General features: G+C 34.1%; 1 protein-coding gene across 3 annotated transcripts in view; it reads right to left on the reverse strand.

The window, feature by feature from the left end:
- VPS13C (vacuolar protein sorting 13 homolog C) overlaps positions 1 to 24,768 on the reverse strand; it is a 203,572-nt gene that overhangs the window by 150,162 nt on the left and 28,642 nt on the right. For 2 of the 3 annotated variants that reach the window (XR_006381579.1, XM_044229942.1), the window contains exons 6-16: positions 24,232 to 24,294; positions 18,758 to 18,823; positions 18,369 to 18,478; positions 16,068 to 16,127; positions 10,190 to 10,249; positions 9,174 to 9,254; positions 7,434 to 7,491; positions 4,948 to 5,075; positions 2,809 to 2,915; positions 2,164 to 2,335; positions 682 to 744 (exon numbers count right to left, since the gene is read on the reverse strand). Coding sequence is in view for 2 of the 3 variants with exons in the window: in XM_044229942.1 (XP_044085877.1) it covers positions 682 to 744; positions 2,164 to 2,335; positions 2,809 to 2,915; positions 4,948 to 5,075; positions 7,434 to 7,491; positions 9,174 to 9,254; positions 10,190 to 10,249; positions 16,068 to 16,127; positions 18,369 to 18,478; positions 18,758 to 18,823; positions 24,232 to 24,294 (968 nt within the window). In the remaining variant the exon portion in view is untranslated. The remainder of the gene's footprint in view (positions 1 to 681; positions 745 to 2,163; positions 2,336 to 2,808; positions 2,916 to 4,947; positions 5,076 to 7,433; positions 7,492 to 9,173; positions 9,255 to 10,189; positions 10,250 to 16,067; positions 16,128 to 18,368; positions 18,479 to 18,757; positions 18,824 to 24,231; positions 24,295 to 24,768) is intronic. The other variant, XM_044229943.1, reaches the window with a different exon arrangement.

Here is a 24,768-nt window from a genome sequence, read left to right on the forward strand (position 1 = left end):
ATACAAAAAAATATTAATGGTAGGTATCTTTAGTGTGAGATAATAGATGTTTCTATTTTCTCTCTTTGTATATCTCTACTTCCTAACTTTTCTATCGTGAGTTGTATTGCACTTAAAATTTATTTTTTTAATTACCAAAGAAGTCATGTTACAGAATAATAGGATTGACATGGAATGATGTGGACAAGGTAGAATATGCCAAATGGGATAAATCAGCATAAACTATGAAACATAAATTGATTCTAATTATGGGCAAAAAGAAGAAGGGAAAGAGGAAAGAAGAGAAGGAAAAGGAAACAAAGCAAAGATAAAGTGAAAGGTTGGGGGATAAAAAGCATATGTCAGTTAGTACTTATGCAAGGGAGAAAAATTGGAAGACTGTATGTCAAAATATTAACAGCAGCATTCTATTTTGCTAGGATTACAGACAACTTTTATTTACTTCCTTTGGGGGGGTTCAGATTCTTTTATAAAATTTAAAAATTTTTTCTTTTTCATGTTAGTGGGATTTTTTTCCCCAATATGCCAATTTTTTTCTCCTGAGACTAAATGAAGGCATGGAAAATCAACCTTTATTATTACTTGAACAAGTCCCATGAAGCTAAAGATTTCTTGATCTCAAGTTTAAAAGAGTAGTAGTAACATGCTTAAAACATACAATTAGCTCATCAAAATGATTACCTCAACTTGTGCTTGTTGCCTTGCTAAAATGATGTTAAAAACATCTAGAGTCTTCTCCAAATCCTATAAAACAAAGAGACACTTGTAAACAAGAAAAATGGCATTAGATTAAAAAAATATTTTATTCTAGGATTTCTAGGCTTGTTCAGTCTATGAACAAACAGTAACTGTGATCTAATAAAAGGATAATTTGAATGTACACTCAGCTTTATACTTTGTTTTTGCAATAATGGAAATAAGTTTTCTAAGAAAGCAAATCTTCAATAAATACAATATAAAAACGGGAATTTAATGACACCATTATAGAAACAAGAGTATTTAGGAGGACGGCTTGTTTTAGGTATTATCCTTATGGTTTGTACTAACTCACTTTTTTTCATACTATTTTATACCATTGTACTAAAGGCATAAACAAAGAATTTAAAGAATGAAACACAGAGTTTAAGAATGAAACACATAAAACCTGGCGATTCACAGACCTGTACCCTTGTGGATAAAAATATATGTTTATAAAAAATTAAAAAATTAAAAAATAAAAAAAGAATGAAACACATAAAACACAGAATTTAATAATGAAAAATTCTACAAATCAACAACTATGTTGAAGTAGAAACCGATTTGGGGAATTTATATAAAAATAAATAAAAACCTAAACATGTATTAGGTGACCTGTGTATGAAGTAATCTATGTGCTAGTTCATGAAATTCTCACAGCTCTGTAAAACAAATATTGTTTCCATTTTATACATGTTCTCTGATGAGAACATCAGATCTGAGAGGCTAAAAAACTTGATGCTTTTTCTAATATATAATATTAGCAATTCTCATATTATTTCAGAATAATAGGAATGCAATTAATTCTTCATATTATGAATTTATGACAGAAATGGTTATATAATCAAGACCAGACGACACTGAGCAAATTATATACTGTGGGGTATTTTTCTGTATTTAATAGGGGTTCCTATTTTGAGGAATATAAGAGCTGTTTTTTATATATAATACTTGGAGCACTGAAACAAAGCCACTAACAAAACTAATAACATACATCTAGCTAATAATAAACATATATTTGAATAACTCTGACACTGATTTTATAAACATTATCGTAAAAACCGAATGCATTTCTCCAAATAGTTTCTAGTATACTAGTATCTTTTACCTGATACTAGGATGTGAAGGAAATATTTGTTTAAAGAAAAAAAACTGAAAAAATACTCTGCATTTTCCCATAAAATTATCTCAAAAAGAAATCAGTTTTATTTTCTCTTTTTTTATTATGTTATGTTAGTCACCATACAGTACATCATTAGTTTTTGATGCAGTGTTTCATGATTCATTGTTTGCAATGTAATACCCAGTGCTCCGTGCAATCCATGCCCTATATTCTTTCTAAAATTATATTTTAATTCAAATTATTTTAGGAAAACTTAAAGGGTGATTTAACAAAGAATAGTTTTCATCAATATATATGAGTTATACCTGAATTTGTTTCTGTATTTCTTCTGGGACTTTAGTCTGGGTTAGCTTGCTTTTGTAGGCACTTTTATAACTCCTGAGCAACTCCCTGTGTTTTTTTATGTTACTCCATGACCACATCTGTGTATACCTTCTTATATGAACTTCAAGAACAGAATCAATTGCATATTTCCACCTGCAAATCAAATTTTGTTAATGCACATTTGAAAACAAAGGTTTAAGAAGCAGCAGGAAAATGGCTTTTACTTTTTAGATCTAGGTTGTTACATTTTTTGTTCTTATTAACTGTTCTCCTCTAAGAGCCCAGTAATTAACATTTCAATTCCCCAGTACAATTCTCCAGCTTAAACAGATTGCAAAATGAGCTAATTACTCCAGTAAGAGGGTATGTCAAAGCAAAATCATAAAGACACAAAATGACACGTTATGCAAAATTAATACTATCTCAATATGGTTGTAACGTTGAGCCCATGTGGTGACTAAAGAGCACTAAGACCAAAACGTGATTAAAGTCTTAATGCTAAGCTGAGAATTCGGGAACAGTCTAAAAGCAAGATCACAAGAGAATGTATATACGAAAAAAGTAACAAAGACATAATATAAAAGATATCCCTCTCATGTCTATCAATAAAAAAAAGTCTAACTTACCATTGTCGACCATTGGTATGAAGTGGTAAATAAGGCTTATATTTCCTATAAGGGGCATTTCTAACCATATAATCCACTGACTCCAAAAGGTCAATCATGCTTAAATACTATTAAAACAAAAAAATAGTTATATTTATTACATTGCACACACAGATAAACACCAAATTTTAGTATATTTTCAGTATAGTAAAACTCTAACTTCCCTGAACAATGAATATCATCATTGCCTGCCTATTAATATCATATTTCATCAAATTTAAGATGACATTCATTTTAAGTTGTAACATAATTTTTAAGTTCTACTACAAAAAGAAAAAAGTGCTGTCAAATAAACAGCTGTACCATCAATAGTAATATATCCTATTTTCAAACACGTTACAGTGTGCAATAAATACCCACTGAAACAACACACATGCTATCTGCAACTAGGGACTAGAATATGGTTGTTCCTAAAACTACATATTCTCCATTAGACCATCATTTCAGCATGGACTATCTATGAGCTGATTTGCAAACCGCTCCAGAAAATCATTACATAACTAAAGCAAGATAAAACTATCTAATTGCCCATCTTACCATCAATAGAACTCTGCATGCGCCTGGTAAACCGCTCAAATGGAGGGAAACACATACACACACACATACACACACACAGGACTGTAGATAAGGTAAAGAGAAGAGCAAATCTAGCTTCTTCCTTTTGTTTTTTCTTAATGCACTACTACCTAATGGTTACAGTGTGGTTATTCACCACTTAAAATACGGGCAGTTTGAACTTAAATGTATTTTAAGTTTAAAATAAACTTAAAATAAAATTTTAAGTTTAAAAGCATTTTAAGTTTAAAATATAAAAAATGTATTTTAAGTTTAAAAATAGGTTTCAAAGACTTTTTCTTAGGAAAAAGAAAAAGATGTAAAATAGCTTAACAATTTTTTACAATGATTACATACTGAAATGATTAATATTTTGGGAATGTTAGCTTACATAAAATGTTATTTTATTAATTAATTTCATCTTTTCTTTTTACTTTGCTAATGTGGCTACTAGAAAATTTAAAATTACAAAAACAAACCACATTATAGTAATATTTCCTTATCCTCAGGGAATATGTTCTACGACCCCCAGTGGATGCCTGAAACCATGGATAGTACTGAACCCTACATATGATATATTTTTCCTACACATATATATACTTATTACAAAGTTTAAATTATAAATTAGGCACAGTAAGAGATTAATAACAATAACTAGTAATAAAATAGAACTAACAATATACTGTAATAAAAGTTATATGAATGTGGTGTGCGTTTCTCTCTCAAAATATCCTATTATACTGCACTCATCCTTCTTCTTCTTGTGATAAAACACCTAATGGTGAGATAAAATGAGGTGAATGATGTAGGCACCGTGACACAGTGTTAGGCCACTACTGACCTTCTGACCATACATCAGAAAGAAGATCATCTGCTTCCAGACCACAGTTGACCCGTGTAACCAAAACCAAGGAAAAGGAAACCACAGAGAAGGGGAAACACTGTGTATTTTTATTGGGCTGCACTGAGCTAAAAGCTCATTTAACTAAATCCCTTGTCCTTCTTTTACTTCCAGTTCTCCATCTGTTATCTAAACTCCCAGGGCATATAATGAGAATGAGAAACAAATCACATTAAAATTTTCCATCAATTGCAAATTAAATGGAAATAATGTCATTTGCTATAATTTGGTAAGATTCTCCATCAATAAGGAAAAGACCAGATAAAATGAAGGAAATGATTTCTTAAATTTAGTATTTATTTTCTTAAAAATATATATACACCTATACATATACATATATATGTGTGTGTGTTTGTGTATATTTTTATATAAATAGAATAGAAATGTAAGTATATAAAAGAACCACTAGAGTATAAGACCAGATAAAATGAAGGAAATGATTTCTTAAATTTAGTATTTATTTTCTTAAAAATATATATACACCTATATATATACATAAATATATGAGTGTGTTTGTGTATATATATATAGAATAGAATAGAAATATAAGTATATAAAAGAACCACTAGAGTACTGGAGAAGGAATAATCACAAAGGACAAAAGCAGTTGAGATCAAAGCTAGAAATGACCACCTGAATCTTACCTGAGGTTTGGTCAACTCAATGGCAATGTTCTGTACTTCTATGTTCCAATCAAGTTTGGGTGTTTTGAGCTCTGTTTCCGCATAAGGATTCATGTAGAGCTTTGCAGAAGCCGATATTGGCTGGAAAACTTACATCACAAGGGAAGACATAGATATGTTTATATGCCCTTACATATGAACAACTGTAAATAATTATGAGAATACTGTTACGCTGAAAGTATAGAAAAGTAATCAAAAAAATGCAAAAAATGTAAAAAATCACTACCAAAAAATATTCAAGCAACTACTTATCTGTGTAATACGAACTGCAAGTTAAAGTGGAATCTCCAAGGATGAAATTGGAGTCCTACACCTCTAAATAAAAATGTACAAAAGTAATAGACAATCTACTCTTACTTATTCAGTCTGTGTAAAATCAGGCTTCTCTTACTTACTACAAGACATTTAATAACTTTAGTATTCATTAAAAATATTAACACAAGGTAGGAAACAAAATTTGATTAATTTGTCTTACTTACTCATTGGCAGAACTTAGGAACAGAATCACAAATTAAATTTAGGAACAGAATCACAAATTAGATACATATTACCAAGAAAAAAGTCCTTACCACTTCACAATTTTTCAAAACGACCATTACATATATAATCTTAGAATCAAGCCAAAAAATATTCCTGAAGTTAAAAACCAGCATGAAAAGGTGTATTAGGTAAGGTGACAAACAAGGCAAAGTAATACAATAAATTTAACTGTGAATAGCATTAAAATTAGATAAACTGTGATATCTTACAGTATTTACAATTGCATAAGATTGTATAAAATTTTTAACTTATTTAGAGGTTTTTATAAGTGGAGGATACCACTTATAAATGAAGTTGTAGATTCTTCTGAGCTAGTTCTTTTTTTTTTTTTTTTTTTTTAAGATCTTATTTATTTATTTGGCAGACAGAGATCACAGGTAGGCAGAGAGGCAGGCAGAGACAGAGAGGGGGAAGCAGCAGGGAGCCCAATGTGGGACTCGATCCCAGGACCCTGAGATCATGACCTGAGCCGAAGGCAGTGGCTTAACCCACTGAGCCACCCAGGCGCCCCTGAGCTAGTTCTTTCACAAATGAAAATAAATACTTCTCTGTTTTCATCTGAAAACATCATCACTAAATAGATCTATGAACATAAAAAGAAAGTGCCAACTCTTACATAAAGGCAGTCAGCTATAAAAGAATATGAAGAAAACAACAGTGAACCAGAGTAATACAGAATATGGAAGAAGATGGACATGAAAGCTGAAGAAACATAAAGGGGTATACTCAATTAAAAAAAAAAAATAGCCTCTTTCAGAAAGGATGAATACCCAACTTTTGTAGCAACATGGACGGGACTGGAAGAGATTATGCTGAGTGAAATAGGTCAAGCAGAGAGAGTCAATTATCATATGGTTTCACTTATTTGTGGAGCATAACAAATAGCATGGAGGACAAGGGGAGATGGAGAGGAGAAGAGAGTTGGGGGAAATTGGAAGGGGAGATGAACCATGAGAGACTATGGACTCTGAAAAACAACCTGAGGGTTTTGAAGCCGGGGGGGTGGGGGTGGGGGGTGTTGGAGGAGCCAGGTGGTGGGTATTAAGGAGGGCACGTATTGCATGGAGCACTGGGTGTGGTGCTAAAACAATGAATACTGTTATGCTGGAAAGAAATTTAAAAAAAAAAAAAGAAAAAATTCTCACATATAAAATGAAAAAAAAAAAATAGCCTCTTTGGAATGGAACTAAAATGGAGAAAACAGATGGCACAAATAAATAGTCTGCTTTGTTAGCAGTCTATTTAAAAATAAGTAAAGATGAGGATACCAAGAATTAGAAAAGCCACTTAGAAAAATCTCTCGAGTGGTTGGTTTGTCATAACACTCTAATAGTGACATGGCAAGGTTGACTTGAATACCGAAATCTCAGAAATTTAGTTATTAAACAAAGGAAAGAAAATCTAATTCCGGGACGCCTGGGTGGCTCAGTTGGTTGGACGACTGCCTTCGGCTCAGGGCGTGATCCTGGAGTCCCGGGATCGAGTCCCGCATCGGGCTCCCAGCTCCATGGGGAGTCTGCTTCCCTCTCTGACCTTCTCCTCGCTCGTGCTCTCTCTCACTGTCTCTCTCTCTCTCAAATAAATAAATAAAATCTTTAAAAAAAAAAAAAAAGAAAATCTAATTCCTAAAACAAAGGTGATAACAAGAAGGAAACATGGAGGTCAAGGTTGTTTAGCTGTTGGGAGTAAACTACAACACTACTACCCTCTTCTCTTATTCTCCAGTGGCGTATGTGTCATAATCTATTCCCTAACAATTTGTTATAATCCAAATATGCTTTATTATAAAACTAAAATATAAAATTCTTCCTCTTTGTCAAAGTAACCTTACCAGAAAAAGTATATTGAGACAGAGTATTTAATCCTATGCTTCCTATAACATGAAATAAACGTTTACCATTACTTACTGTACTGATGATTTACAGGTATGTTGCTACTTCTAAGAATTCCACTTTTCAGCTGATCCTAAACAGAAAATTGAAGATGAGAATGAAAAAAAATGCACATATGGTTCTTAAAGCTATATCTTTATTCTCTTCTTTGTAATTAGTAGTCCATAAGAAAAACACAATGAGCATTACTTATGGATATATTTCTTCAGAATAAAATATAGAAGTAGATCATTTTTAAAAATTCTAAAATATCTAAAAGTTTTATCGCACCCTGTTCCCCTCTGACTTAAAAACAAAAACTGGGACACCTGGGTGGCTCAGTTGGCTAAGTGGCCAACTTTTGATTTTGGCTCTGGTCAGGATCTTGGGGTCAGGTTCTGGGCTCAGTGGGAAGTCAGCTTCAGGATTCTCTCTCCCTCAATCCCTCCCCCCATGCACTTGCACAGGCTCTCTTAGCCTCTCTCTCAAAAAAATAAGTAAATCTTTAAAAATAATAAAAGAACTAAACATCCATGAATTAGGATTTCAAACACTTTCTAGAAAAAGGCAAATTATTTGTTACAATATCTTTCTGAGCAATAAGAGAAAGAATCTTGAATTAATTCAAGTTCAGAAAATTCAACTCTTCCTTTTTCCTCTAAGTATATAAAAATGACTAAGATTAACTTAGCACACTGAAGTTTTGAATTAGTCTTTCACTGTTGAGGAAATCATCATCACAAATGCTTAAAACATTTTCTAAGATCAATTATACTTTAAAAGAAAATTTCCTAAGGATATATTCTTTATATCTCAAAAGTACCACCTTTCTCTATAATACTCTATAAGTAATCATTCTTATATGAAACTCAACGTAATGCCATCAAAATGATAGCATAAAACCATAAGAGCAGTTTTAGTTTAATAGTATAGGTTATTACCTCACTGTGTAGTAAATGATTTCACAAAGATCTTCAAAATCGTAAGTGCTTTTTAATATTTTTTTAAATAGTTCCCTCCAGAAGTTTAGATGCAGATTTTTTTTTAGAGATTTATTTATTTACTCATTTGAGAGAGATACAGAGACAGAGAGAGCACAAGCAGGGGAGAGGCAAAGGGAAAGGGAGAAGCAGACTCCCCACTGAGCTAAGAGCCCCACATGGGGCTTGATTCCAGGACCTGGAGATCATGACCTGAGCTGAAGGCAGACACTCAACCATCTGAGCCACCCAGGCAATCCCATAAGTGTTTTTTTAAAGAGTGCATTTGGGGCCACCTGGGTGGCTCAGTTAATTAAGCATCTGCCTTTGGCTCGTCCCTCTACCGCTGACACTCCTCCCTGCTCATGACCCTGCTCTCATACTCTCTCTCTTAAATGAATAAATTAAAAAAAAAAATCTTTGGGGCGCCTGGGTGGCTCAGTGGGTTAAGCCGCTGCCTTCGGCTCAGGTCGTGATCTCGGGGTCCAGGGATCGAGTCCCGCGTCCGGTTCTCTGCTCAGCAGGGGGCCTGCTTCCCTTCCTCTCTCTCTGCCTGCCTCTCTGTCTACTTGTGATCTCTGTCAAATAAATAAATAAAATCTTTTTTTAAAAAAAAAAATCTTAAAAAAAAATTTTTTTTTAGATAAAAAGGAGTGGATTCCAAGAGCTGTTTCACAATTCTCATTTGGTTAAATATAACTTAAACAAAAAATATACCCTGTGCTCATTAAAGACCTCTTAAGTTAAAAAAATTTAGGGAGTGGAGTTAGCTCTTCCAGTTATAAATTGAAATTACCAAGATCTGTTCCTTTGATCCCTGGTAAGACATGTTGCAGTTTACATTCCAGTAGGCGCTAAGACTATCAAGTCGTATAAGCTATAAAAGAAAAATAAAAGAAGTCAAGCAACTAACACATGAAAATTATGAATCAGTATTAAAAGATTATTCTCACATTCACCCTAGAATTATCCAATTGCCATTTTGAACTTTTTAAAAATTTTTTTAAATTTTTTTATAAACATGCAATGTATTATTAGCCCCAGGGGTACAGGTCTGTGAATCGCCAGGTTTACACACTTCACAGCACTCACCATAGTACGTACCCTCCCCCCATTTTGAACTTTAAAGGGGAAAAAAAAAAGTAAAAATGGGAAAAAAACAAGCATGTTATTCATGGACTTTATTATTAATCTTAGCATTTGGTAAATTGTGCTTCCAGCAACACTATCTAAGGAGATTAATTCATTAAATTATCAAATATTTACTCTTTAACAGACTTGTTAATGTAACATGTAACAACTAACATAATTTATTCTTTAACAGACTTGTACATGTTTTGCTGAATAAGAAAGACATGATTCCTCCAGTAGATATGAATGACTGTTTAGAAAGAGGGGCGAGGGGAGGGGATTCTAGAACAGCAAAGTGGGAAAGCAACATACTAGACAACCCTCTTGAAAAATTCACAATGTTTATTAGCATATTTAAAGTATTGTGAAGTCCTGTGATTATAGTTTAATTATGTACAGTTTAGTACTTTGGTAAGTAATCTTGACCAGGGAATATTTTTTCTACAAATCTAATATCTCAATTACCTAATGCTCCATAAAATACAACTTGGGAAATATTAATTTTATCTGATTTTTTTTTGCTAGGTGAAGAACCTAAACATCAGAAAAGGTAAGTGATTACAGACGGTCACAAAGTAAGTAGCAGAGCTCAAACTAGACCTTACAATTTTAACTTATACTCCAGTTGCACATTGTTTGTACCTAGAAAAATAACAAGAAATTCTTAATCCAGTCTAATACCTTGTATATAATTTTTTCTGCTTCATTTAATATGCATGGAGTCCAGTGTTCATTTGCAGTCTAAAAGAAAAAAGTAACTGTGAAACAAAGTATATATATCATAAAACAGTACTCTAATGTTTATAAACTATAACAAAATAACTTAGATAAAAAAAATGACACCTAGTTAACCATGAGCTAAACTGTGAGCTGTTTCCTTCCCTGTCTATATGACAAAATCAAAGGAACAGTGAAAATAGAATTGAGGAGGTTCTAATTTATTTCTTTTTTTTATTGTATTATGTTAGTCACCATATAGTATATCATTAGTTTTTGATGTAGTGTTCCAAGATTCATTGTCTACGTATAACACCCAGTGCTCCATGCAAAACAGGCTCTCCTTAATACCAACCACCAGGCTCACTCATTTCCCAAACCCCTAACCCCAAAACCCTCAGTCTTTTTCTCGGAGTCCACAGTTTCTCATAGTTCATCTCCCCCTCCGATTCCCCACCTTCACTTTTCCTTTCCTTCTCCTTATGTCCTCCATGTTATTCCTTATGTTCCACAAGTGAAACCATATGATAATGGACTTTCTCTACTTGACTTATTTCACTCAGCATAATCTCCTCCAGTCGTATCCATGTTGATGCAAAAGTTGGGTATTCGTCCTTTCTGAAGGCTAAGTAATATTCCATTGTATATATGGACCATAAGATACCTTAGAATAAACCTAACCAAAGAGGTGAAGGATCTATACTTGAGGAACTACACTACAGAACACTTATGAAAAAAACTGAAGAAGATACAAAAGATGGAAAAACATTCCATGCTTATAGATCAGAAAAATAAACATTGTTAAAATGTCTATGCTGCCCAGAGCAATCTATACTTACAATGCCATTCCAATCAAAATACCATCCACATTTTTCAAAGTGCTCGAACAAACAATCCTAACATTTGTATGGAACCAGAGAAGACCTCAAATTGCCAAGGAAATGTTGAAAAAGAAAAACAAAGCTGGGGGGCATCCTGCTGCCCGATTTCAAGCTTTATTACAAAGCTGTGATCATCAAGACAGCATGGTACTGGCACAAAAACAGACACACAGACCAATGGAACAGAGTAGAAAACCCAGATATGGACCCTCATCATTATGGTCAAATAATCTTCAACAGAGCAGGAAAAAATATCCAGTGGAAAAAATACAGTCTGTTCAATAAATGGTGCTGGGAAAATTGGACAACTATATGTAGAAGAATGAACCCTGACCATTCTCTTACACCATACACAAAGATAAACTCAAAATGGATGAAAAACCTCATTGTGAGATAGGAATCCATCAAAGTCCTAGAAGAGAACATAGGCAGTAATCTCTTCAACATCGGCAACTTCTTTCAAGACACGTCTCCAAAGGCGAGGGGAAAAAAAGTGAAAATGAACTTTTGGGTCTTCATCAAGATAAAAAGCTTCTGCACAACAAAGGAAATAGTCAACAAAAAGAGGCAACCCATGGAATGGGGATAAAATATTCATTTGCAAAAGACACTAAAGACAAAGGACTGATATCCAAGATCTATAAGAAATTTCTCAAAGTCAACACCAAAAACCAGATAATCAAGTCAAAAAAAAAAAAAAATGGGCAGAAGACATGAACAGACACTACACCAGAAGACATACAAATGGCTAACAGACACATGAAAAAATGTTCATCATCATTAGCCATCAGGGAAATTCAAATCAAAACCACACTGAAATACCACACTATACCAGTTAGAACAGCAAAAATTAATAAGGCAAGAAACAAAAGAAAAGATGTGAAGAAAGGGGAACCCTCTTACACTGTTGGTGGGAATGCAAGTTGGTGCAGCCACTTTAGAAAACAGTGTGGAGATTCCTCAAAAAATTAAAAATAGAGCTACCCTACAGCCTGGCAAATGCCTAAAACTGGGTATTTACCCCAAAGATACAGATGTAGTGAAAAGAAGGGCAATATGTACCCCAGTGTTCAGAGCAGCAATGTCCACAATCACCCAACTGTGGAAAGAGCCAAGATGTCCTTCAACAGAAGAATGGATAAAGAGGAGGTTCTAATTTTTTTTTCTTCAATTTATTTATTTTCAGAAAAACAGTATTCATTATTTTTTTCACCACACCCAGTGCTCCATGCAATCCATGCCCTCTATAATACCCACCACCTGGTACCCCAACCTCCCACCCCCCTGCCACTTCAAACCCCTCAGATTGTTTTTCAGAGTCCATAGTCTCTCATGGTTCACCTCCCCTTCCAATTTACCCAAATTCCCTTCTCCTCTCTAACGCCCCTTGTCCTCCATGCTATTTGTTATGCTCCACAAATAAGTGATACCATATGATAATTGACTCTCTCTGCTTGACTTATTTCACCCAGCATAATCTCTTCCAGTCCTGTCCATGTTGCTACAAAAGTTGGGTATTCATCCTTTCTGATGGAGGCATAATACTCCATAGTGTATATGGACCACATCTTCCTTATCCATTCATCCGTTGAAGGGCATCTTGGTTCTTTCCATAGTTTGGCGACTGTGGCCATTGCTGCTATAAACATTGGGGTACAGATGGCCCTTCTTTTCACGACATCTGTGTCTTTGGGGTAAATACCCAGGAGTGCAATTGCAGGGTCATAGGGAAGCTCTATTTTTAATTTCTTGAGGAATCTCCACACTGTTCTCCAAAGAGGCTGCACCAACTTGCATGCTATATGTAGAAGAATGAAACTCGACCATTCTCTTACACCGTACACAAAGATCAACTCAAAATGGATAAAAGACCTCAACGTGAGACAGGAATCCATCAGAATCCTAGAGGAGAACATAGGCAGTAATCTCTTTGATATCAGCCACAGCAACTTCTTTCAAGATACGTCTCCAAAGGCAAAGGAAACAAAAGCGAAAATAAACTTTTGGGACTTCATCAAAATCAAAAGCTTCTGCACAGCAAAGGAAACAGTCAAAAAAACAAAGAGGCAACCCATGGAATGGGAGAAGATATTTGCAAATGACAGTACGGACAAAAGGTTGATATCCGGGATCTATAATGAACTCCTCAAACTCAACACACATGAAACAGGCAAACACATCAAAAAATGGGCAGAAGATATAAACAGACACTTCTCCAATCAAGACATACAAATGGCTATCAGACACATGAAAAAATGCTCATCATCATTAGCCCTCAGGGAGATTCAAATTAAAACACATTGAGATTCACCTTACACCAGTTAGAATGGCCAAAATTAACAAAACAGGAAACAACATGTGTTGGAGAGGATGTGGAGAAATGGAACCCTCTTACATTGTTGGTGGGAATGCAAGGACGTTCTAATTTAACTGAGTTCATTCATTCAGAAAATAACTGCTGAGCTACTTTGTATCTGTGTGGAAGTAATTGCCTATGAATTAAAAAAAAAAGAGAGAGAGAGAGAGTGAGAGCAAGCCTATAAAATGGTGAAGCTCCACATTCTTTTAAAAAATCAAATAAATAATTATTGCAAAGAAAGCCACAAGAATATGGAAATAACAGCATGATCATGTTTCTAGAAAGTCGGCATGATCAACAATGTCAAATGAGATAAACTAAAATTAGTTTTTTGAGCAGCCAGGGTGTTACTAATGAACTTGTAAAGAAAAATTTCAGAGGAGTAGCAGAGTCAATGGGCAAGGAACCAGCAGGGGTGGGGAAACAAAGATAGTAAAGGTAGAGAATTCTCTCAAAAAGTTGAGTTGGAAAGAAGAGAAAGAGAAGGTAGCAGTTAGATGAGGCCTAGGTGGAGTGGGAGAAGGTTCAGGAGGACCTTTTTAGTTTGGTTGTAAAAGGCAGACCTGAATGTGTTTAAATTTAGCTTACAGTAAGGAGTGGTAGAAGAGAAAAGTGGGAGGGAAGGGAGTTGAAGATTTAGAAAAGAGAAGGAAATTGATGGAAAGAAAGAAGGAAGGGAGGAAATGAGGCAGAGAGAAAGGGAGGAAAAAAGACTCCCAGGACATGGGGAAGATAGGATCCAGATCAGAGGTGGGAAGATTACCCTACATGAGTTAGATTGTAATTGGAAAGATGAAAAAAAGGAATGATAAGAATACAGAAAGAGATAAGTTTGGGGTTACTATTGTTATTATAGTCAATGTAGTAGTTGAAGCAGGAAATAACCGAGTCACACATGTACCAAATACTTTACACAAATTATCTCATTTAATCATTGCAAAAATTCTAAAATAAAGGTACTATTTTATGAGTGAATGAATGAAGGTTAGACAGAAGATCACCATGGTAACCAGTACAATAATATGTGACAGGTGCTATAATAAAATATAATGGGGAGCATAAAAGAAAGAATGATAAATTCTAAGAGGAAAGTAAAAAAGGAATAAGAAAGACAAGGTAATATCTAACATAAGAATTAAAACCTGAACAGAATCACCGGGGAGACAAAGGGAAGAAAGTAATACAGGCGAAGAAAACAGTATGAAGAGTCTGAGAAAAGATACAGAGACTCAAACAACAATACACACTAAGGAAATTACATATCATTCTTATACACTAGGATGCCTCTCAGTCAATGAGAGGTACATAACTATTTTTTAATTTTTTATTTTGTTGGCAAGAAGCTCAACATAAAATATTGCGCTCATTTATGACTAATACTGTTAGTCTGGTTTTTCTGAAGCAATTATCTCTAGTCCCTATTATTGTATATTTCTTTTTCTTTTTAATCAAAAACCACTTAAAAATCATTTTGGAAAGAAGCAGAGGATAAACAGTATAATAAACACTAGCTTTGGGGCATCTGAGTGGCTCAATGGGTTAAGCCTCTGCCTTCTGCTCAGGTCATGATCTCAGGGTCCTGGGATGGAGCCCTGCATCTGGCTCTCTGCTTAGCAGGGAGCTTGCTTCCCCCTCTCTCTCTGCTTGAGGCTCTGCCTACTTGTGATCTCTTTCTCTGTCAAATAAATAAAGAAAGAAATCTTAAAAAAATAAACAAACACTAGCTTCCTTGACTCCCTTAACTTTGTTTCTCCAGGGTTTGTTTGTTTGTTTGTTTGTGCTTTGGTCTTCAATTTGATGGACATCTCTATTTATCTGTTTGGAAATATCATTCTGAAGGCCTTTATGTAATCATGTCCTTTTTCTGTTTCTCTGGTACTCCACTTCTCTCTCATTTCTCTTCCTCTTCTTTCCCTACACTAAGGCGCTCTCCATATAACTACCATTAAGACAAACATGTACCCAGCAAGATTTACTGTTCACTGTCCTTAACTTTAAAACATTTTTCCTACCACTTAGTTGTCCACAGAAAATAGAGGGGAAAATGTCCAACCTGAATGAATATACATACTATCTACCCTTAAAGATCTTTAGGAGAAAAACCAAACTGTATAATAAAATGAAATATGAATTTTTTAATTTTAACATGTAAAATAAAATATATAACCAAAATAAATGACCTTATATACATCTCAAAATAATACTCAAACACACACTCACACACACACACACACACACAGAGGTACAAATATACATTTACAAGCTATTTGGAAAGTCTACCTGCCTATACCAAGAATGATAACATGATCTATAAAAATTTACTTTTCCCTATTTCCCCACTTGTTTTCCCACAGCTTTTAATTCTTTAAAAACGTTTGATATTGGTATTTTGATATTTCTTTAAGTTCAAAGACAAATAAAAATAATTAGAGAATGTAATAACAGCATCACAATAAATTCTGAACTTCTAGAAAAACTGTGAAAAAATTATACATAAAAATAAAATAGCTATTTGTATTCATAGTTGATTTTAGGCAATTCACCCTGTGACTTGGGAATATTTAACAAGTTACACAAAAATTGTAAATAAGGCCAACATTACCAACAGACTAAGTTCTCCCAGTGTGATACCAAATGACAGAGGCTGCTGTGGATCAGTGACCTAGCAAAAAAGAAAAGGTGTCATTAAAATCCACTGATGGGGAGAATGAATCCATGTTCCACTCTGTACAATGGGCAACATAGGGCAATTAGTTTACAAGTAAGTCACACAACCCAAATGGATTTGTTGGGGGTGGGGGGGAGAAAAGAGAATAACAAGGCTAAGATTATCCATATTTTGCAGGCAGGACATTGACATGGCACTTTCCCAGTCGAACTCTTATTATGAATTAAACTCTGCTCACTAACTAGGTTCTTGTCTAAATAGTGGAAAAGAAACAGTTTTATTTATGTCTATCATTAAAGATGTTCTTCAAAGATAAATGGAACAAGATGTCACAGAATAACACAGCAACTAAATTACTTTTCAAACATTCACGATTTTCACACTTAGAAATGCGAACTGTCTCTTTAAGTCTTTAATACCCTTAACTTTTCAAAATGCTTTGTTAGGAAATGCTCAAGATTCTTAATATTTAATTTCCTCAGACTCTTAACCTATGAAACTTTTGTTCTATTCCTGATCTTCAATTCATAAGTTATACTGACACACCACGGTTATACTGTACCACACTGTGTATAATGTCATTGTTTTACACATCATAAGGATGTTCAAGTCTTATAGAGTATTTTGGGGCCATTACAGAAACCAGGGAAACTCAGGAGAAAGGGAAAAAAACATTATGTTCTAAAGCATCCTGGGTATAGTCACATAGACTCCAGAGCACAGATCCTTCGCAATGTAGCAAAAATGCATGCTCTGGAATAACTGAGAAGCACAAAGGACATTGTAAGCTCAGTTTTTAATATCCTCCTTTATTCCCAAACTCATCTTTTTATACCTACAGACAATTAGCTCAAAATAATGTGCACCAGTTTCAGAAGGATATTTACGAACACCCAACCTCACTTGCTAAGGCACTACCCACAAACTACTACTATCATCCAGTGAGTGTCTTTATGATGAATTATTAGTTTCACCACTCCCCACTTCCTAAACTCTAGTTTTCATTACTCTACATACAATAATTAAGGTGACCACATTGAAAAAGGAGTGATACAAGAAAGATCCCTCTGCACTTTTTAATTTTTTTAGATTATTTTAATATACTTTATCAATGATACAACTTAAACATAATTGATGTACTTGGCCATTCTTATGCCTCTCTGTATTTTTTTTTATTAATGAGAGAGACATGAGATACCTTTCTAATTGTACTTGCTCAGTAAAAAAAACTTAGTTTGAGTTCAAACTGAGGTTCTCATTCATCAATAAGCCATAAGTTTTAAGAATAATTTTTTTACTTCCATGATGTGTTGAGTTTATTTATTTTGCTAAGCTTGTTTAAATAAGGGCATTGATGAGTTGGGTTTTTTGACATTTACTTGTTGACAAAATTCAGTTTAATGACTACATAAAATCAAAAGGTAAAGTCAATATAAGATAGAGATAGTTTATCTTGCAGAACTACAAATGTGTCTTATTGAAATTTAAGTTCTATAATGAATTTATCAGGAAAAGAAAATAAATTCTATATATGTCAGTACAGCTTTAATTAAATCCAAATTTTAGAAGAGATGGAATAATATTTCCATCATCTTAGGTAAATTAAAAAATTCAAGCTTATTTTACATATTTTTCAAACTTCAAAATGAAACAATGTATATTTAGATTAACTAAAATTAATCAGCAGTTTTTTAATCAACTGACATTAAACTCTGGTTATAAGTGAAGTGTGGTTTCTAAATACAGTTTTGCACATGTATGTAAGTTGTGCAGGTTCAATTCAATTTGAAGGAATATAAAGAGAATGGGACCAGCAGTCTACTGACTGGGGGTTTAGCCTCCTCTCTACCAACTACCATAGTAACTGACAGTTTCCATCACCACTTGGAACTAATTTTTTTGTCAATATAGTTCCTTAAAGTTGTAACAGTATATGTCTTACAGCATTAAAATTCAAAATAAAAAATAGAGGACAACTTGAAAATCTGTCATATTACCTTTAGAAAGAAGCATATGGTGGTTTTATATTTGTACATACAAATGCCTAGCGAAAAAGGTGTAACACGGGAAAGAAGATACAGCAGTGTATTCATCAGAAAAAACAAACAAACAAACAAACAAACAGAACAACCTTGGATTTAAAATCCAGTACAGGCAACCCATATCTAGATAAATCAATAACTATCATAAAATACACATTTAATTACTAACTTTAAATAAACTGTAATTACTTACATCATCTTCATATTTAATGTGAATATCTGTGATTTTTACTTGTACATTTTTAATTACTTGGGTTGCCAACTTTTCCAAAAATGTATCCTTTTTGGCTTCTTTTGGTTTATCTATAAAAAATAGAAAAATACAAGGTCAAAAGTTGAAATTCTCGCATACTTCATAATCAAATGACCAAAGGATAGCTAAGGCACTACTCAATAGAAAGGACAGCCTATTCTGGCGTCCTTGTTTTATTTTAGATTTATTTTAGATTTTAATATGCAATTTCCAACTTAAAACTTATTTTTGAAGTTACATTGTATCTAACATTCATTTTACCTTTGAAGACAGAAATCAAGTGGCGATGTGTATAAATAACACATGACATAAAAACTACTTTTACCTACCTTTCGAGCGATCAAGACCTTTAAAACGTTTCTTAAAATGTTTTTTGTGCTTTTTACGTTTACGTCCTTCTCAGTGGAAGCATTTTAGTGAGAAAAGGATAAAATTCAAGTTAGCAGACTAGAGGACAGAAAAGAAAACAAGAGAATCTTCCTGACAGCAAATTTTGGTACAATTCACTTTACTTTATTCTAAACGGACCTGCTATTTCAATACAAACAGAAATTCACAAACCTTCTTTAGAATAACCTCCTTTAATTTAGCAAATAACTTGGCAAGTACAGTAATACAAAAATTAGGCAAAATATCCATATATATAGCCCTTTATAATATTTATGACTTTTCACAATACAAAGTTTAATTTTAATTTCAATGTTATCAAAATATTGGAAATGTAATAATGACAGAATATAAAACTTTCAGGGGAGGTTTTCTTAAGTATATGGTAGGGACACAGGAACACAAATGAAATGAATGGGTATATTGCTGACAGATGACTTCCTCTGGATGACACACCTCACAAGCAAAATCCTTTAATGAGTCAAGGATACAAAGAACACCAAAGGGACAAAAAATGTACACTGAACTGTACTTTGAAATTGGCTTAATAATTAATTTCTTTAAAACCTCATCCTCTTTTACTTGGCACTGCCTCACATTCATGGCATTAACCAGTACCCACTTATCCAAGTTACAAACCTTTACATTTCACTTCCTACTAGACATCATCTCTAGTCTGCATTCAAGGTGGTCTCTGTATGGTCTGCCCTGTCTCCAGTCTCCCTTCTGCCTCCTATTAAACATTCTTCTATGGCGCCACCAGACTGATACCATCTAGAATACCATTCACTGGGGCACCTGGGTGACTCAGTGGGTTATAGCCTCTGCTTTCAGCTCAGGTCATGATCCCAGGGTCCTGGGATCGAGCCCCTCATCAGACTCTGCTCAACAGGGAACCTGCTTCCTCCTCTCTCTCTGCCTGTCTCTCAGCCTACTTGTGATCTCTGTCAAATAAATAAATAAAATCTTTAAAAATAAAAAATAAAATAAAGTACCCTTCACAGCCTGTTAATGCCCTGCTCAAAACTCTTTTAAAGTCTCTCTGCAGCCTGGCAGATAAAATGAAAAAGTGTTTGCATGACACAAAGGTCCTTTCATGACCTAAACCCTAACTCCCTGTATCATTCTGTATCTCCTACTCATCCTTGCACCAGACACTTCAGAAACACTATCCATAATTTCCAAAACAAGCCTAACTTTCTTTTTATTTATTTATTTATTTATTTTCAGCATAACAGTCTAACTTTCTAATGGCTAAGGCGCCTCTCTATATATATAGATCATTCTCTGAACTTCAGCTGCTTTCCTTGAAGTTCTTCACCAGGCAAACTCCTAGGAGGCCCCCCAAATCTCAGGTCCACTAGGGCCTGTCTGAAGCTTTCTTCAACTACATCAAGCATCTCCAGGGCCATCTACCTCTTTTATATAGACTTCCACTAAGCAGTGATTATACCAAAACAGAAATGTATGTACAACTGTCTTGTCACCAGGCAGGAGGCTTCATTAGGACAAGAATGATCCAGTACATGGGCACAAAGTACATGATATGCATCTGTTCAAATCAAAGAATCCACATCTGATTATAATAAAATATATAAGTTCAGTTCATGTTACATACATAGTATTTGACAGAATATCAATGAAATTTGGCTTGAAATTCTAAATTGTTCTCCCTTGATATTTTAAAGTAAATTGTCCTGCCACTATAAAACTAAGAACCAAATCCCTGATTTCAAGAATAAAACCCTGAGTTTCAAGTAGAAAATATTTAATAAATACATAAAGAATCTGGATTTTGCTACTACCAGTATTTCTTGCCATAATGATGGTCCCTAAGTCTTTTTCATGCATAAATTAAACATTTAGAGAAAGACTTGAGTTTTCAAAGAAATATCACTTGAAAAGAAACAAGAAAGCCAGAATAGCCCTAAAAACCATCCCACTTGGCTAGAACAGCTTTCAGAAACAGGTCCAGCTGCCTGGGTTTAGATTCTACCATAACTCACTCTTCTTACCTGACCTTCTATTATGTTCCTGGCTTCACAACTGTTTTAGCCCCTGGTTCCATCTTTGATCTCACTGTTAGATGTACCATGTTTAAAACTCTCCAAGTAGTTTCAAAATCTACTGACACAAGGTTCTTTAGAGAAAGTTTTATTTAATCTGATGAATACTAAATTTATGACTTTTGTATCACTCTCTAAATTAGTCCTCAAATATTTTGGTCTCATGGTACCTTTAACACACTTAATTTGAGAACCCTAAAAAGTTTTTTATTAGTGTGGGTTACAATTATTGATAACTACCATATTGGAAATCAAAATGGAGAAATTTTAAAACTATTTATTAATTCATAATTTTAAAACATTATGTAAAAAATAAAATTAAAAAGTGATAGCACTAATAACATATATTTATGAATATAACCACATTTCCAAACAAAACTTTGTGGTAAAAATATTAGCATTGTTTTACATTCTTACAAATCTCTTTAATATTTGGCTTGGCAGAAGACAGCAAGATTCACCTATCTCCTTCTGCCTTTGGGCTGTTGAAATGTTGTTTACATTTAAGCACATGAAGAAAATATGACCTAATCACAGATATGTAATAAAACAGGAGGAACACCCTCATGATCTTTTCATGTAATTATGGATACTACACCCAAACTCAACACATGGTAATTTCTTTTTTTTTTTTTAAGATTTTATTTTATTTTATTTTGACAGAGAGAGAGATCACAAGTAGGCAGAGAGGCAGACAGAGAGAGGAGGAAGCAGGCTCCCCACTGAGCAGAGAACCCGATGTGGGACTCGATCCCAGGACCCTGAGATCATGACCTGAGCCGAAGGCAGCGGCTTAACCCACTGAGCCACCCAGGCGCCCCAACACATGGTAATTTCTTAAAGGTTAGTTGCATTTTGGAATCTGAAACTCTATCAATAATTTTTTCACATGAATTAAAATCAACTCGTCTGCCTTACACTTTAAATGGACTTTGACACGTATCTGATTTTTTATTATACATTGGTAATATGAAAATATTGCTTCATTGAATTATGCAGATCATCTCAATATTGACTGATTTCATTATTTAATATCAAAAATCACATTTGTTAGCATCACCACCGATATCATCAGCAAAGTCTTTAAGTACTAGGAAGCTGCCAAGCTCCAGGTGGCAAATAAAGTTTTCCAAAATTCCAATTTTTGCTCAAAGCTAAAAAATCTAATCATTGGCAATCAGCTGTTTTTTCTTGAAGTTGTTTTGTTGAAGTATATACTAAACACCCAAATCTGAATAATAGTCTGTCAATCACTCTTCCATGTCAAGTGGTTTTCCAGGAAAAAAGCAACTTGTTCAGCTGACAATTCAAACAATGCACAGGTATTTTTCCTTGAGACAATTATCCTTATTAAGTGCTTAATACTTATTTCCTTCTTTGTCACACAAAATATTAAAGACATATACTCAAGAGCTTAAGTTTATTAAAATTAAATTTTTCCTAGTCCACCAAGAACATTATTTTTTTTTAAGATTTTATTTACTTATTTGATAGATCACAAGTAGGCAGAGAGGCAGGCGGGGGGTTGGGGGAAGCAGGCTCCCCGCTGAGCAGAGAGCCCGATGCGAGGCTTGATCCCAAGACCCTGGGATCATGACCTGAGCCAAAGCCAGAGGCTTAACCCGCTGAGCCACCCAGATGCCCCCACCAAGAATATTCTTAAGTGAAACTAGTGCTCTTTTTCTTTTGTTTCATCTTATTTTTTACTGTGACTATACAGTTGTGAACAATGCAATGGCTGGCTGCTAGGGAAGTTTGGTGCCACTGCCCTGATTCATGCTAAGACAGCCACAATTTTAGCTAACGTTGCTTCTGCACCATCAGCACCAGTGGTGGCAGAGTGAAAAATCACAAATTATTTTAGTATTATGAAAATAGTTTTGACTTTTTGAGAAACATGCTCTGGGATAATTTTTTTAAATGACATAAAATAAGGAAAAAACATACGCTTAGAAAGTAAAAAGATGAAATGATCATGAGTCTATATTAAGTCCTAGCCAAATGAATCAAAATATCATCACAAAATTAACTATTCTCATTTCAGAATTGCCACTATTCTAGGCCTAGTTTTTTATTCAGGTTAATGCAATGTTTTTAAAAAAGAAACTCTGAATCAATTGGGTTTTCCTTTATAGTGACCACTGTCTGTTTTGGGGATTTGGGGGGGGGAGTTGTTTGTTTTTATCACCAATGTTACCCAGTGATTTTTGTTATGACTTGAATGGGCCACTGGAATTCATTTGTACCCTAGAGGCAGATTACTCCTAGGAGAATCAGAAAACACTGCCCTGGCACACTGCAGGAAGTTGGTCTAATTATAACAAAATTGAACAGTAAGCCATGAGTATTTCCAGACTTTTATATTAGATAAAGTAATTGTGAGACAAATTAACATGGTAAGTTACACTTGCTAAAGGGGCAGATTTTATTAAAAGAGAAATGCCTTTCAGGGTAGTTTCACTCAATGCTATGAAATTTTCCATGCAAATTCTTCTTCCATTGGTCAAAAGGACCAAAATATTAAAGAAGCTTCCAGCTGAAGAAGTAATTCCAACATAATGTTATTGTTTACATTTCTAGCACAGACCTCACTCGCCACTTAAAACAAATTTTTAAGTATGACTAAGTTAATATGAAGTTCTATAAAGTTATAGAAAATATATCAAATTATTTTATATATCAGAATTATTTTTAATGTACTTATATGTATTAAATTCCCTATGATATTAAAAATCCTATTATAAATCTTAAAGCACTCAGCCCTCAAATCTGCCTTTTGAGAAGCCTCAAATTTCACTATGCTACTGTAAGACAATAGTCAACATGTCCCTCTGGAGTTCCTATAGAGATAAGCAAATCAGGAAGGATTGAAGAACCCCAGAGGAGCACTTCTTATCAAGACTCTAAATAAAGTCTCACTCACTAAAAATGGTTCCATTTTATTGCTTTTTACAAGTGTGAAAACCACTGCTACAGAGAGGGATTAAATATAATTGAGAATCTACCACACTCTAGAACCAAAGTCAGAAAGGCAGCCTGGATTTGAAAGTTATCTATAGATCAAATTGTAAGCTCCACAAGGGCAGTAGATCATACTTGCTTCACCCCATGAACATTCAGCATCCAGCACAGGGCTTTCCACAAGACAACATTAAATATTTAGTGAATGAACAAATGGCTACAGAACACTGGGAAACAGAAATGATGGTAAAGGAGAAAAACATGAATTACATTTCCATATTTTCTCTTAAAAAAAAGGTATATTATCAAATGGGCTCCATTAAAAGCTCAAGAATGGATAAGAATATAATTTTTTATATAGCTAGATATAATGAACCATGCATACCCACCAGGCTTGATGTCCTTGTAAACAAAGCTTTCCAAGCCATATATGAACTCCCCTGAATGTGCGCCTGCATCCGCATGGCAGCAATAACCAGAATGCAAAGCATTTAAGAGACACCTTAATTTCACATGTAAAACATGTCTAAACTTAATTCAAAGAATTAGAAATCATGTAACAGACAGGAAAAATGTGGTGACAACAAAACAATCTATTTCTAAGGAAATATTCACAGTGAAACCACTTCCAGTAGTTCAACATACAAACTTTATTATATTACAACAAAATTTCCTAATAATTGAAATTATAACAATTAAGAATTTCAAATTAAGCAAGGCAAACAAATACCAATTATGGCCAATGTCTCAATGAATTTGTTGAAATTTTCAAATAGTGCAAAAGTCTGCTATTTTGGTTCCCTTTTCGCTCTGTTTTGCCCATTTGCAGAATGAAATATTGCTGTGATAGTTATTCTAACTTCAGAGTTAGTTTTAGTCTGATTTTTTCCCTTTAGATACACTGTTTGAATCCTTTCTATCCATTC

This window comes from Neovison vison, chromosome 13 (assembly GCF_020171115.1).
Source record: "Neovison vison isolate M4711 chromosome 13, ASM_NN_V1, whole genome shotgun sequence".
NCBI lineage: Eukaryota > Metazoa > Chordata > Mammalia > Carnivora > Mustelidae > Neogale > Neogale vison.